Source organism: Suncus etruscus, chromosome 6 (assembly GCF_024139225.1).
Source record: "Suncus etruscus isolate mSunEtr1 chromosome 6, mSunEtr1.pri.cur, whole genome shotgun sequence".
Classification (NCBI taxonomy): Eukaryota; Metazoa; Chordata; class Mammalia; order Eulipotyphla; family Soricidae; genus Suncus; species Suncus etruscus.
The window spans coordinates 10,365,391-10,379,521 of NC_064853.1; the positions used below are offsets into that span (position 1 = coordinate 10,365,391).

The window sequence follows — 14,131 nt, forward strand, 5'->3', positions numbered from 1 at the left end:
AGGGACATTGGTGGCGGGACATGCGCACTAGTGAAGGTTGTTGGACATTGTATGACTGAAACTCAATCATGAACAGCTTTGTAACTGTGTATCTCATGGCGATTCTTTACAAAATGATATTTTTAAAAGAAACAGACATATTCTAAAAATAAAATATTATATTAAAATATAGTATTTTTCTTTTTCTTTCTTTTTTTTTTTTTTTGGTTTTTGGGCCACACCTGGCATTGCTCAGGGGTTACTCCTGGCTGTCTGCTCAGAAATAGCTCCTGGCAGGCACGGGGGTGCCATATGGGACACCGGGATTCGAACCAACCACCTTTGGCCCTGGATCGGCTGCTTGCAAGGCAAACGCCGCTGTGCTATCTCTCCGGGCCCAAAATATAGTATTTTTCTATATTAAAATGTGCCATACACAAATTTCAATCACAGATAGAAAATAAAAATTACTCACAAAAAGTATCAGACACAAGACTGAAGAGATAGCACAGTGGTAGGGCATTTGCCTTGCACTTGGCTGAACTAGACGGACCCATTTTGATTCCCAGCATCCCATATGGTCTCCCAAGCCTGCCAGGGGGTGATTTCTGAGCTCAGAGCCAGGAGGAACCCTTAAGAGCTGCCAGAAGAAACCCTTAAGAGCTGCTGGATATAGCCCAAAAAACAAACACACAAAAAAAAAAAATCAGGCAAAACTTTATTTTTACTTCTAGAGCATATTTTCAAGGCAATGTAGTATAAGAAAATTTCATTTTGTATATCCCTGTAAATTTAGTGTATCATTTTGAAGCTCATAGTTTAGAGTTTAATTATATAGAAATATTTCTATATTTCTAATGTGCCTAATATTAATTTTCTACTTTTCATGTACCCACACACCATTCTGAGTTCTTTTTATATGCTAACTTGTTTAATGTAACAGTGGCTCAGAGAAATACATACTATTATTATTGCCATTAAGAGGCAATAAAACTAATAAGCAGGTTTAATAATTCACCAAAACTTTGCTGGTATAGATTAGAGAAGGCACAATTAGAAGTGAAAGAACCAGGGCTGGAGAGATAGCATGGAGGTAAGGTGTTTGCCTTTCATGAAGAACGTCAGTTGTTCAAATCTTGGCATCCCATACAGTCCCCTGAGCCTGCCAGGAGCAATTTCTGAGCATAGAGCCACGAGTAACCCCTGAGTGCTGCTGGGTGTGACCCAAAAACCAAAACCAAAACCAAAACAAAACAAAAAAAAGGAAGTGAAAGAACCAGGATTGGACTCCAGACCAGGTAGAGAGATGGGAACCATGTTTCCTTGTTTTTTAAAGAGAATTAGAAGAAAAAGCTATAAAAATATGCATAGTGGGACCCCAGTTTCAAAATCTGCAATCATTTTAATAGGTATTAAAGACTATATAATTTTATATATACTTTATTTATTTATTTGGATTTTTGGGCCACATCCGGCAGTGCTCAGGGGTTGCTCGTAGCAGGCACTGAAGACCATATGGGATGCCGGGATTTGAACCACCATCAGTCCTGGATTGGCTGTATGCAAGGCAAACACCCTAATGTTGTGCTCTCTCTCCAGCCCAATATGTATACATTTTTATGTAAATACACATACAACCCCCCCCCACAGAATTTAGATATAATTTTGATAGTATTTACTTCCCTCTGGTGGGATTTTGGATATATGTTTGTTTGAACTTTAGACTTTCTATGTTTTTCCTATTTTCTAAAGATGACAGAATCATGTCATCATTTTATAATCATAAAACAGAAGTTTTCTTAGTTGATATTCCAAGACTGGTGATTCCTTTTGATTCCCTTGAAAGGAAAGGGTCACTTTAAAGGTTTTTTGAAGTATTATGTTTAAATTGATCCAGTGGGGGGGGGTATCTAAAAACAATGTATTGTTTTCTGTCACTTGAAAGCAGTATTTGAAAGTTATGAAGAATCAATGAAACAATCCATCTGGGTCAAATCTTAGAAACTAGTCAGTTTGTTCCTCAAATAAAGATTCTGAAACTACTAGAGATGTAACCAAGATAAACAAAAGATGCACAAGATAAACCCAAAATCACTTGTTTGTAGGTCGTGACTTTAGATACTGTTGGTTTTCCAAAGGTCTGGAGCACCCAAGTTTTCTGGGAGCCCCAGTCAATTATTTGAGTGAAAAGGTAACTAAACCAAACTGGCTACAAATAACATGAAATCATAGTAAAACAAAACAAAACAAAACAGAAACTCAGTAAATAACATTAAATATCAGTAAATCATAGTAACCCAAATGAAGAGACTCCTGGGGACACATTTTGATATTTCGTAAGGTCATTACAGGCACCACATCTGGATGTAGGAAGACCCCTAATTACTACTTGACCATGGGTTGTTTATAAAAATAGTCTAAAAATTGTGAAAAGAGGGGCTAGAGCCACAGCACAGAGGGTAGGCCGTTTGCTTTGCACGGCCGACCTAGAAAAGAGATGTGGTATGTCAGCCCAAAAGGAACACTTTTCGGTGGATGGCTCTTCGAAAACTGAAAGATTTTCCTGCTTTTTTTTTTTTTTCAGCTCCTGGGCCTACCACTGCTGTGAACTACCTATCTGTTAAATGTGTGGATGTCCGCAAAAACCATCACAAGACAAAATGGTTAATGCCTTGGGGACCCAACCAGTGCCACAAGATTCGAAACATCGACGAAGCCATTACTCGAGAAATTGAAGCCAATGACATCGTGTTTTCGGTCCATATTCCTCTCCCCAAAATGGAAATGAGCCCTTGGTTTCAATTTATGCTATTTATCCTGCAGTTGGACATCGCCTTCAGGCTGAACAACCAAATCAGTAAGTACCTAACCCAGCTCTGTCTTTCCTTTATCCTTGGGGAGGGTGGAGTGGTATTTCGCTCTTGGGTTTCTTTTAGAGCCAGTTATAACAACAGTAAATGATAATAGTTGCACCGATAGAAAAAACATAGACTGTGTGCTGGATATTTAGTATCTGGCTCATTTTCTCTTTTTATACATTCATTGTAGGAAGATCTTGCTATTTCATTTACACATGGAGATCCTAGACACCAGGAAGGCTTCTTAAGGTCAGAAGTCTATAGAGAGAGAAGCCAGGGTTCAAACCCAGTTTAGCTTCTAAGTCCTACTAGGCCCACCAACCATTATTACTTTTCTCTAGTCACAAGACCCTCTGCCCAGTGGAATGATGTGAGAATTTCTGTAAAGGTGCAGGCTTCAAAATGTTTTTTTTTTTTTTCTTCAGTTCCTGGCTATTGTAAATAGTGCTGCAGTGTATATAGGTATGCATTAGGCATTTTTGTATTTTTACAAAAGTTATACAAATTTTACCAAAATACATTTTTGTATTTATACAAATATAAGGCATGATCGTATTTTTTGTGTTCTTAGGTATACCCCTAGGAGTGGTATTCTGGATCATATGGGAGCTCAATCCTTAGTTTTTTTGATAAGTCTTTATATTGTTTTCTGTAAAGGCTGGACTAGATGGCATTCTTTTTTTTTTTTTTTTTTTTTTGCCTGATTTAGTTGCCTTTATTTCTTTTTTTTTATAATTATCTTTATTTAAACACCGTGATTACAAACATGATTATAGTTGTATGATTACAGTCATGTAAAGAACACCCCCTTCACCAGTACAACATTCCCACCACCAATTTCCCAGATCTCCCTCCTCCCTACCCCCCTACACCTGTACTCCAGACAGGCTTTCTACTTCCCTCATTCATTCATAAGATGGCATTCTTACCAGCAGTGAATGAGAGTTCCTTTCTCTCCACAACCCTGCCAGTACTAATTGTTCTTGTTTGTAATGTGTGCCAGATGCCTGACAACAGATGAGTGGCTAAAGGAACTGTGGTACATATATACAATGGAATACTAAGCAGCCGTCAGGAAAAATGAACTCATGAAATTTTCCTATACCAGGATAGACATGGAAACTATTATGCTGAGTGAAATAAGTCAGAGGGAGAGAGATAGACACAGAATCATTTCATTCATCTGTGGAATTTAAGAAAAATAAAAGACAGTATATTGGGGCCGGAGAGATAGCATGGAGGTAAGGCTTTTGCCTTTCATGCAGAAGGTCATTGGTTTGAATCCCGGAATCCCATTTGGTCCCCCAAGCCTGCCAGGAGCGATTTCTGAACATGGAGCCAGGAGTAACCCCTGAGCGCTGCCGGGTGTTACCCAAAAACCAAAAAAAAAAAAAGACAGTATATTAATAATGTTAATATATTAATAATACAATAGAGATGAGGACTGGAAGGACTGGCCCATGATATGAAGCTTACCACAAAGAGTGGTGAGTTTAATTAGAGAAATAACTACAATAACAACTATCATGACAATGGTAGTGAGTGAGATAAATAGAATGCCTGTCTTGAATACAGGCAGAGGGTGGGAGAGGAGGGAGATGGGGGACATTGGTAGTGGTAAGGTTGTACTGGTGAAGGGTGTTCTTTTTATAGCTGGAACCCAACTACAAACATGTTTATAATCATGGTGCTTAAATAAAGATATTATAAAAAAATGAAAGACAATATTATATTAATAATACCCAGAGACAATAGAGATTAGGGTCAAAAGGACCAGCCCACAAAATAAAGCTTACCACAAAGAGTGGTGAGTACATCTAGAGAAACAATTATAGTAACAACTATTGTGACAATGATAATGAGAGATATAGAATGCCTGTCTCAAAGACAGGCAGGGGCTAGGAATGGAGGGAAATATAAGACATTGGTGGTGGGAAAAATGTCTTTTCCCTGTGGACAATGAGAAAAACCATTACCTTTAGAGAAAGATCCTTGTCAAATGGGAATCAGCGGGGCATGAATTGTCACATCCCACAAAACCAGTTTCTCTTCTTTAGCTCACCAGTGGTGATTCTAGACTTTAAGGACACCAGGCATAATAAACATTTTGTGAGATGATGTGGGTTTTCTGGGCCACATGAGGTATCTGGGGACAGTCTGTGAAATCCTAGTTTGAGAAGAAAGAAATCATTTTTTTTTTCACTACAGCAGGTTCCAAAGTCAAAGGGAAAAAGAAAAACACATATTTAGGGTGTGGTCTGTGCATTGGAGCCTAAGGTGGAGGAAAGAAGTAGATGAACTGATCTGCTAATATTGGTGGGTGAAGTTAAGGAACAACACAGTGCTGTTCTAAGGGCATGTTATCTGGGCTCTGTCTGCAAACTTCAGCTCTACAGGAAGAATTACACTCTGTCATAGACATGACATAATTGCTGGCTGCTGGCTCTGTTCATGTCAAGGAAAAAAATGGCCCCAACATTGAGCAGCTGAAATCCCCAAATAGGCATGATCTCCCATTTCTTTGGGGGCCCAGATAGGGAGTCATCCTAGGTACAGTTTAATGGTACCTTCTTGATGTTCCAGTCAAGTGCTGGTTGGATTCTTAGGTGCTTTGAATGGTGAAGAGTAGGGAGAGTAGAGGGGTTCTGGTTCTCAGGGTCACCAGTGTGCCAGTTGGCAAGCCTAGGCCATATATGACCTGTGCCTCACTCACCACTCAACTTTCACCGACCTGTGGTGTCGCTGGAAATGACAGAGAAAAGAGACATCCTATGAACAGGAACAGTATTTGGTGTTCTTAAATTTTCTCTTTCTAAGGGCTGGAGTCATAGCACAGTGGTTGGGTGTTTGCCTTGCATGTGGATGACCCTGGACAGACTTGGGTTTGATCTCTGGCATTCCATATGGTCCCTCAAGCCTGCCAGGAGTGATTTCTGAGCACAGAACCAGGAGTGACCCCTGAGAGCCACCAGGTGTGGCCCAAAAACCAATAAATAAATAAATAAACAAACAAACAAAAATCTCATTCTACTGCTCAGAATGTCTTCACTGGCCAACAGATCAGCTGTGTGCTTGAGTCCTTTTCATTTTGATTCTAATCTGTCAGGGTTGACCTTTCTATATTCAGGGTGTGTGTGTGTGTGTGTGTGTGTGTGTGTGTGTGTGTGTGTGTGTGTAATCACATCCTTTCCTACTCTACAAAGATATATACAGGGTTTTGTACTTTTGTGTGTGTGTGTGTGTAATCACATCCTTTCGTGTGTGTGTGTGTGTGTGTGTGTGTGTGTGAGTGTGTGTGTGTGTGTGTAATCACATCTTTCCTACTCTACAGAGATATAATCAGGGTTTTGTACCTTTGGCCAGAACAGCCATACCTATGTCTTCATTTATCTTCTTTTTCCCTCCTCCGAGTGAATATAGGGCTTTCTCTTAGTTTGGGGTCACTCTTACCAATTGTGGGGGCAGGGTACTACTCTTGGCTTCACCCTTCAGTGTCACTTCTAGCAGAACTCAGAGGACTGTTTGTAACCAAAAACTAAACTGGGATTCTTTTATCCTATACTCTCTAACCAATATTAGGGTTCTTCTTTGAAAACACACATCCTTCTAAACATAATACTAGGCACATGATTCCCACTTGTGATGTGTATTTGAGACCTTGCTTAAACCCTACTGCACTCCCATGAACACCTTTTCCTGTGACTGGTCTCAGGAAGGAAAAACAAATTTCTACTACCTTTTCAGGTTCACTGGTTGTTCATATAGTTTAAAAAACACAATACACAAGAGGGCAAAAGGAACTTGAATTTGTATATATGAGAAACCCACAGAATCATGGGTTCCTGGTCAGAGACATGGTTGGGGGCTCTATTCTATCCTGAACCAACTCCCACTGTGTCATAATGACCTATGGGAATAGTGTCCTTCCGGGAACAGCTACTCTATTTAGACTGTTAAGAGGGAAATTCAAAGGTCTTTCCTGAGTCTTTGGGGGCCAAATTACCTACTGCATTGAGCAATCCATACACCTCGTGATATTGCTTGTTCTTACAATGTTCTTACAATGTTCAGATGATCCACCCTGAAGTTTGCACAAGTAAACTATTGCTCTGATAGTTGGAGAGTTGATGCATGCTCAGGTTCTACAACTTTGCATGTAGGAAACTGTCGATGAACATAGTTCTTGGATTGTATCATCCTAAATAAGAAAAAAGAACAGAAAGCCCAACTTCTTCTCTCCAAAGACATTTTAGGCTGTTCTGGACGATACTCAGCCCTATTGGGTAGACCTGATAGCTCAGTATCTAAACTTGATACTGAGGCCAGTAAGTAGTACTACATTTGGCAATGTTCAGGGGCACAAAGTGCCAAGGATCAAACTATCAAACCTATATGTGATCGCCCTGTGTTCTACCACTTGAACTATCTCCCTGGCCCTCCAAGTAAGACTTTTGTTAAATAACAGTTTAATTTAATTTGATATTCTTTGCTTTGGGAGCCATATCTGACAGTGCTCAGGGTTTACTTCTGACTCTGTGCTCAGACATTATCCTATGACTCCTGTCCTACCCCATGACTTTCCCACTTTACTATATCTCTGGTTCTAAATAGCATTTTATTAATTAATAACACTCAAACTAATCATGAACATCATCCTTATATATTGCTTTACTTCACTAAACTGAGTGAAGCTGATGAAAACTGAATAGACTCATAGATATCCTTTTCAAACAACCTGCTAGCAGGATGGTTTTGTTTGGAGTATGATCTTACACTTGAACAATTGCTTTGAGTAAAGTAGAACAATTGTTTTGAATGAAGTTCTGTTTCTAGGTTGTAAAGAAAGGGTTTAATTATCTTGCCATATGCTTATTGGGTCTTATAAGACCCAAAGTAGGTTTTGAAACTTAGCATCAAATTATTTAATAGTGTAACTCGGTGCCTCATGTAAAGTTTTAGAAAACAATAATCCATTAACTATTCTACAGCATTTCAAAAACTTTTTAAGTATGTTTAGTAAACATTGTCATGTATATAAATAGTTTTAAATTTGGGGGACATAACACAACCAAAGGAGCTCAGATGTTATTCCTGACTCTGTGCTCAGGGATGTGTCTGCTAGTGCTGAAGGTATTATGGGGTGCTAGGGCTGGGACCAGGTGCCCTATGTCTACAGCTTCTGTGTTCAGACCCTGTGGTCCTGACTGAATTTTTGTGAGTTTTTGAGACACAGCTGGTGGTGCTCAACAATTGTTTCTGGTTCCAATTGGCTAGGTGTCAAAGAGTGAAGGGGTTGCCTTTTATTTTAGTGAATATGGATCTATACAGCATGAACAGATTTTAAAGCAGTCATATTTATATCTGTAAGGCTTAGTTTTCCTTGGATTCTTATATCAGAAACTTAAACATAAGCATTCTTGTCCACATTTTATATTGTGCCACAAATTTGGGTGTCTTTGGAAATAATAAATGAGGCAGGAAGTATATGGAATTGGAAATGCAATGAATTTTCATTATGTGTAACTGAATTCCTGTTTATCAACAATTCTTGTTTGATAATATTACCTCAAAGGCAAAAAAAGTCAGGAACAAACCCTGTTTTTTCTTTAAACATCGAAGAAGTCTCTGAAATGATGTGTTTTGTTGTTGTTTTGTTGTTGTTTTTGTTTTGGAGCCACACCCAGTAGTGCTCAGGGGTTACACCTGGCTCTGTGCTCAGAAATTGCTCCTGACAGGCTAGGGGGACAATATGGGATGCCGAGGATCGAACCTGGGTCAGCCGCGTGAAAGGCAAATGCCCTGCCTATTGTGTGATCTCTTTGGCCCCAAGTTTCAGATTTTAGATAATGAGAGAAATTTCACATTTGGAATATGACATTAAAGTGGAAGTTTCCAGTAGATAGAGTTTCACCTAGCTTTAAAGGGTCTTACTAATAAAATAGAAGACAGTATTTTAAATAAGTTCTATTTGTGCCAAAATGATTTTTCTTTTCAAACTTTTCAACTTAAAAGTACAGATTTTGGGACTGGAGCAGTGGCGCTAAAGGTAAGGTGTCTGTCTGCCTTGCAAGCACTAGCCAAGGACGGATCCCCGGCATCCCATATGGTCCCCAAAGCCAGGAGCAATTTCTGAACACATAGCCAGGAGTAACCCCTGAGCGTCAATGGGAGTGTTCCAAAGACCAAAAAACAAAAAAGAAAAAATACAAAGCAAGTACAGATTTTGCTATAGGTTTTTGTGTTTTTGTTGTTTGTTTGTTTGTTTGTTTGGGGACTATAACAGGTGGTGCTCAAGTGTTATTTACTTTTGGCTCTGCACTCAGGAATTACTTTTGGTAGGACTCAGGGGACTGAACACAGGCAAGAGCCCTACCCACTGGACTTTTTCTTTGCCCCAGTTTTATCTATGTATATTTTTTATAAAAGGGAACAGTTTGGGCCACACTCAGCGGTAGTCAGGCACTCAATATTAGAGGGATTTAATAAAATTTTGATTTTGAGATTTTAATTAATTATTTGAGGTTTTTTTAAAGCTTCTTTGTGGGGGAAAAATGGTTGGATCACACCAGGCTGAGCTCAGGTTCTCTCCTGTCTCTGTTTGGGGTTGCTTTCCATGATATTCTATATGGAGGCAGGAATTGATTACATGTTGGTCACTTGCACTATCTATCCAGCCCAAGTTTTATTATTATTTTTTTCTTTTTTTTTTTCTTTATTTTAATTATGACAACAAAGATGCAAAAAAAAAAAAAAAAAAAAAAAAAAAAAAAAAAAAAAGAACAGGGTAAAGTTACAGTGGTAGCCCAATCACCCATAAACAGAATTCTCGGTAGTTTCATCGATGATATCCCAGCCTTGAACTTTCAGCCAAAGAACATTAAGAAAAACAAAACTGAACCCATGTACAATACAATTAATTTGTCCCTCAAATCCCCAGTTGTATTACATACTATTTCTTAGCAGCACACAATATAATCCAAAGAGATTAGACTTATGTAACTCCTTAAACATTGAGGGCAAAGTACATTTATCTAGTTCCATGCACATGCTTACTAGTTTAAGTTAACCTCAAAAGTTTTAGTGGGTTACATACTATTTCTTAGCAGCACACAATATAATCCAAAGAGATTAGACTTATGTAACTCCTTAAACATTGAGGGCAAAGTACATTTATCTAGTTCCATGCACATGCTTACTAGTTTAAGTTAACCTCAAAAGTTTTAGTGGGTTGTTTTTCTTAAGGATTGGAGTCAAGGAAAAATAGTAAAAAATGGTGTTAGAGTGGCATTTGTTTGCATAGGCCCACCAAAATATAAGGGACATGGAAAGAAAAATTATGGTCTAAATACAAGGAGACCCTACCCCTGAAGTTTCCTGGCACAGGACTGACTCTAGGCTCCAGGCAAACTAGTTTGTCCAATTCAAGTCATTGTCTGTAGTGGCAATACACCTCCATTCCTCACATAGTCTCTGTTGTTGGTATCATGCTTCTGTATTAAAGATCCTGGAGTCTGCATATCCCATATTGCAGTCAGGATGGTGCAGAGCATCCTCTCATTTCACCTCACACTTAAGGGGCACTAGAGAGAACCATGTCCTGTAGAGCAGGTCATTGTTGTTGTCAAGTCTTCTCAGTGTAAACGGAAGTCTCTTTTTAGGAGGCCTATGTCAGACCCTTGGTAGTGTCTTTCCTGGTAGAGGACTGCTTCCAGCTGTTGCTATAAAAGACCTTGGATGTTTCGTAGATAGCTTGCCTGGTTCTGGCGTGAATGGAGGATGCCCATTTTTCTGAGGCCTGTGCCAGGTCATTCTATCAATGTTCAGGGTGTAAGGTACATTGTACTGAGATTTATTAGATAAGAACTTATCTGTAGGTATAGTGTTTTCCTATTTTAATGTGTCTATGCAAACAAAGATCAATGCCATGAAGCGTTATCGGCCCATTTGGAGGCAATAGGAACAAGACCAGCAATTGCCATGACATAGTTCAATCATAGGCATTAAACTGAGGGACAGTTCCACCAACAATCCTTACTGAACAGCTTACAAAGAAAAGACAAGATAAAAAGTGGATAGAATCATCATGGTAGAAGAATATATAAAGAGTTACAGCTGTTAAAGAAATTATACATAAAATATTCAAAAGATATATGTGTTCAATTTATGTCCTTCTAAATAGTTCTGGGATTGTTAGATCCACTGTATGTCTTTGGTCTGAGATTAGAACTGTGTATTATTAAAGTTAAGAACGGTATATCTGGGGTACTGATGGTTGGGAGGAGTATATATTTGCGCGGTTTGCATCATGTAGATTATTATTTTAACAAATCTTTGAATATTAGAAAACATTGATAGACCATTAAATAAATCTTATCATTGTTTCATCAATTCTGAAATTTAATCAGACTAATGCCTTGGGTGGAAGCAATAGGACTATAGGGAATCTATAAAAATAAAAGAAAAGAGTGTTTTTAATAGTAATAAAGAAATTAGTGATAGAGTGGCTCATATTTTATTAAGAAAAAAGATTTCATGCAAATTAGGCAAGAAGAAATCTACATTTGGCATAGTTCTGTATAAAAAGAACCCACACTTTTCGTTCTTCAGCATAAATATTATTGAAAACTACAATTGTTATTCTGTGATAAACCGGAAAGTAATACCTATTCAACATTTTAATGGTGATAGTTTTAAAAGCAATAGCCTGTGAGAACTGACTGGGTACTTTTTAGGTGTTGTAAAGACCCCGTCTTCAGTTTTGACTCTAGAACATAAGGAAAGAGAGATGTGACCAGACTGAAAAGTATAAGAAATACACCAGCCTTAACTGGCATCTGGATTTATGGTTAGTATTTGAGAAAAATGAATATCTATTGGACAGATTTTAGATCACCATTTCTTAATCTTTCTTCTGATTGTGTGCCTCCTTTCCTTCCCGCAGTCTTCCTGTCCTACCAGTCCCCTCAAACCTAGTCTCATGCCATCTTTTCTATGTACTCCATTTTTACTTGTGCCCCATAGGTATATTCTGGGGCCCCTGGGGACCATATGACACCAGTAGCAAAATACTGCTTTAGAACAATTTCTGTACATACAAAGATCTTCCGAAGTGGGCATCACTCATTCTTTTAAAATTGTAAGCAGTGATTCAGTGAATCTATAGTAAAATCTAGTTTGGGGGGGCCGGGCGGTGGCGCTGAAGGTAAGGTGCCTGCCTTGCCTGCGCTAGCCTTGGACGGACCGCGGTTCGATCCCCCGGTGTCCCATATGGTCCCCCAAGCCAGGAGCAACTTCTGAGCACATAGCCAGGAGTAACCCCTGAGCGTTACCGGGTGTGGCCCAAAAACCCAAAAAAAAAAAAAAATCTAGTTTGGGTTGCTGAACTGGTACCCACCAATGATGGACTATCCTTTTGCTAATTACAGTTGCAAGTTACATACTTAGCATAACCTCAGACTCTCCATGGAGCTGCTTCTAAGGAATCTGGGGACAGAGATCAAAGAAGAGATTTGTATTTGGTTTTTGGGTTTTTTTAGACATGTCGCTGTACATCTTTCGAATTTACAAGCTGTGGTAATAGAAGAAGCACTGAGAGTTATTGGCAGAAAACCTCAGAATGAGTTTTTCTGTCTTGAGTTGCATATCTAAACTTTTCCAGGGTCTAAAGATTTCTCAAAATGAAAAAAAAAAATACTAGTAAATGAATAAGTGGTGTGGGCCTGGCTTTTCTGTTTGGAGATAAGCAGCAGTGTATTTTACCTTGAGCCCTGGACTATTCACGGCCATTGACTGTTTTTTTTTTTTAATTGTAAGTGACCACATGAAAGTATGTGATGGATTCTATAACTGGAGTGACTCTTCTTCTCTCAAACTGAAATTATTTCTGCAAAACATAGTTTTAAGGCAAAAATTATGATAATGATATTATTAACTAATTTGTTTACTAACTCTAAGTTAGATGTCTCCGGGTCCATGATAAAAGTTGCCTGACTTTTTTTCAGGGAAGGATTTGGGAGCCACAGCTAGACTCAGATTTACCTGAGATCTATGATTAGAGATCACTCTTAGTGGGACTTGGGGGATCATATGAGGTGCTGGAGCTTAACCCGGGATTGGCTGAAAACAAGGCAGGAGACTATGCCAGGGGTATAAATTTGGGCTTACTATGTGAAAATCATGCATTCCAATCCATTGAACTCCCTCTCTGATCCATGTTCCTCACTTTGAATGACATGTTTGTGTTCTTCCATTTGTGCATCTGTGAAGTAATGTGAGATAGACATCATGTGAAAATAGTAGAATAATAGAATAATCTATTCACTCTAAAAACTAGATTGTCAAGATTGTTCAAATGATTAGCAGTAAATATATGAACAGAAGTCAGGAGGTCCTTTTTTACACCTATTGTGGACCTAGGCAACAATGGGGATTTTTTTTTTTGTCCCCTTCTTCTACCTTTCTGGGTGGAGGTTTTTATGCCTGGGGTTCACAGCTTGGGCATAATACTTGCTAAGGGTTTTACATACTTGTATTCTGTCCTTACTCATTTGCTTGCGGTGCTCACATGCACTTAGTTTAGAAGTAGCACGTGTGGCACCCAGGACCCTAAGGATGATGCCAGACATTGCAGTTGATGAGGTGGGGCAGTGCTGGGACCAGACTTGCAAGGTAGATGTTCTTCCATTAAACCATCCACCATCCTTTATCATCTATGCTACCCAACCCCAGACATATTATTTTTTGTTTGTTTGTTTGTTTGTTTGTTTGTTTTTTGGGGGGCCACACCCGATGACTCTCAGGAATTACTCCTGGCTACACGCTCAGAAATCGCTCCTGGCTTGGGGGACCATATGAGATTTCAGGGGATAGAAGCAAGGTCCACCCTAGGACATCCAAGGCAAATGCCCTACCACTTGTACCACCACTCCAGCCCCCCAGACATATTCTTAATCACTCTTTTTCATGTATTTTTTGAGCAGGACTATATTGGTTAGTGAGGCAGGTTAGTTTATAAGGCATAAAAATCAAGCTCCTCAGAAAAAGATAGTTGACATACAGCCAGACTACCAATCTTCATCAGATGTTAACTGAAGTTAAAGACCCTCACATATCACTCCTAATGCCACTTATGATCTCCTTCCTATTGCCATATGTAACTTTCATATCAAGACTATGTCACTGTCTCTATTTTTGTGAAATATTGCTGGTTGAAGGGTTCTTGTTGCAGGCTGGTGTGATGATGTTTCAAGTTGATTTTACCTTCATCCAACAGAGTGCATATTTATAGAAATTAA

The 14,131-nt window shown here is 38.9% G+C and overlaps 1 protein-coding gene across 1 annotated transcript in view; it reads left to right on the forward strand.

Annotated features, from left to right (window-relative positions):
• Window positions 1–14,131, forward strand: part of WLS (Wnt ligand secretion mediator) — a 128,974-nt gene that overhangs the window by 48,123 nt on the left and 66,720 nt on the right. The window contains exon 2 of the mRNA XM_049774399.1: window positions 2,564–2,836. Coding sequence (XP_049630356.1) covers window positions 2,564–2,836 — 273 coding nt within the window. The remainder of the gene's footprint in view (window positions 1–2,563; window positions 2,837–14,131) is intronic.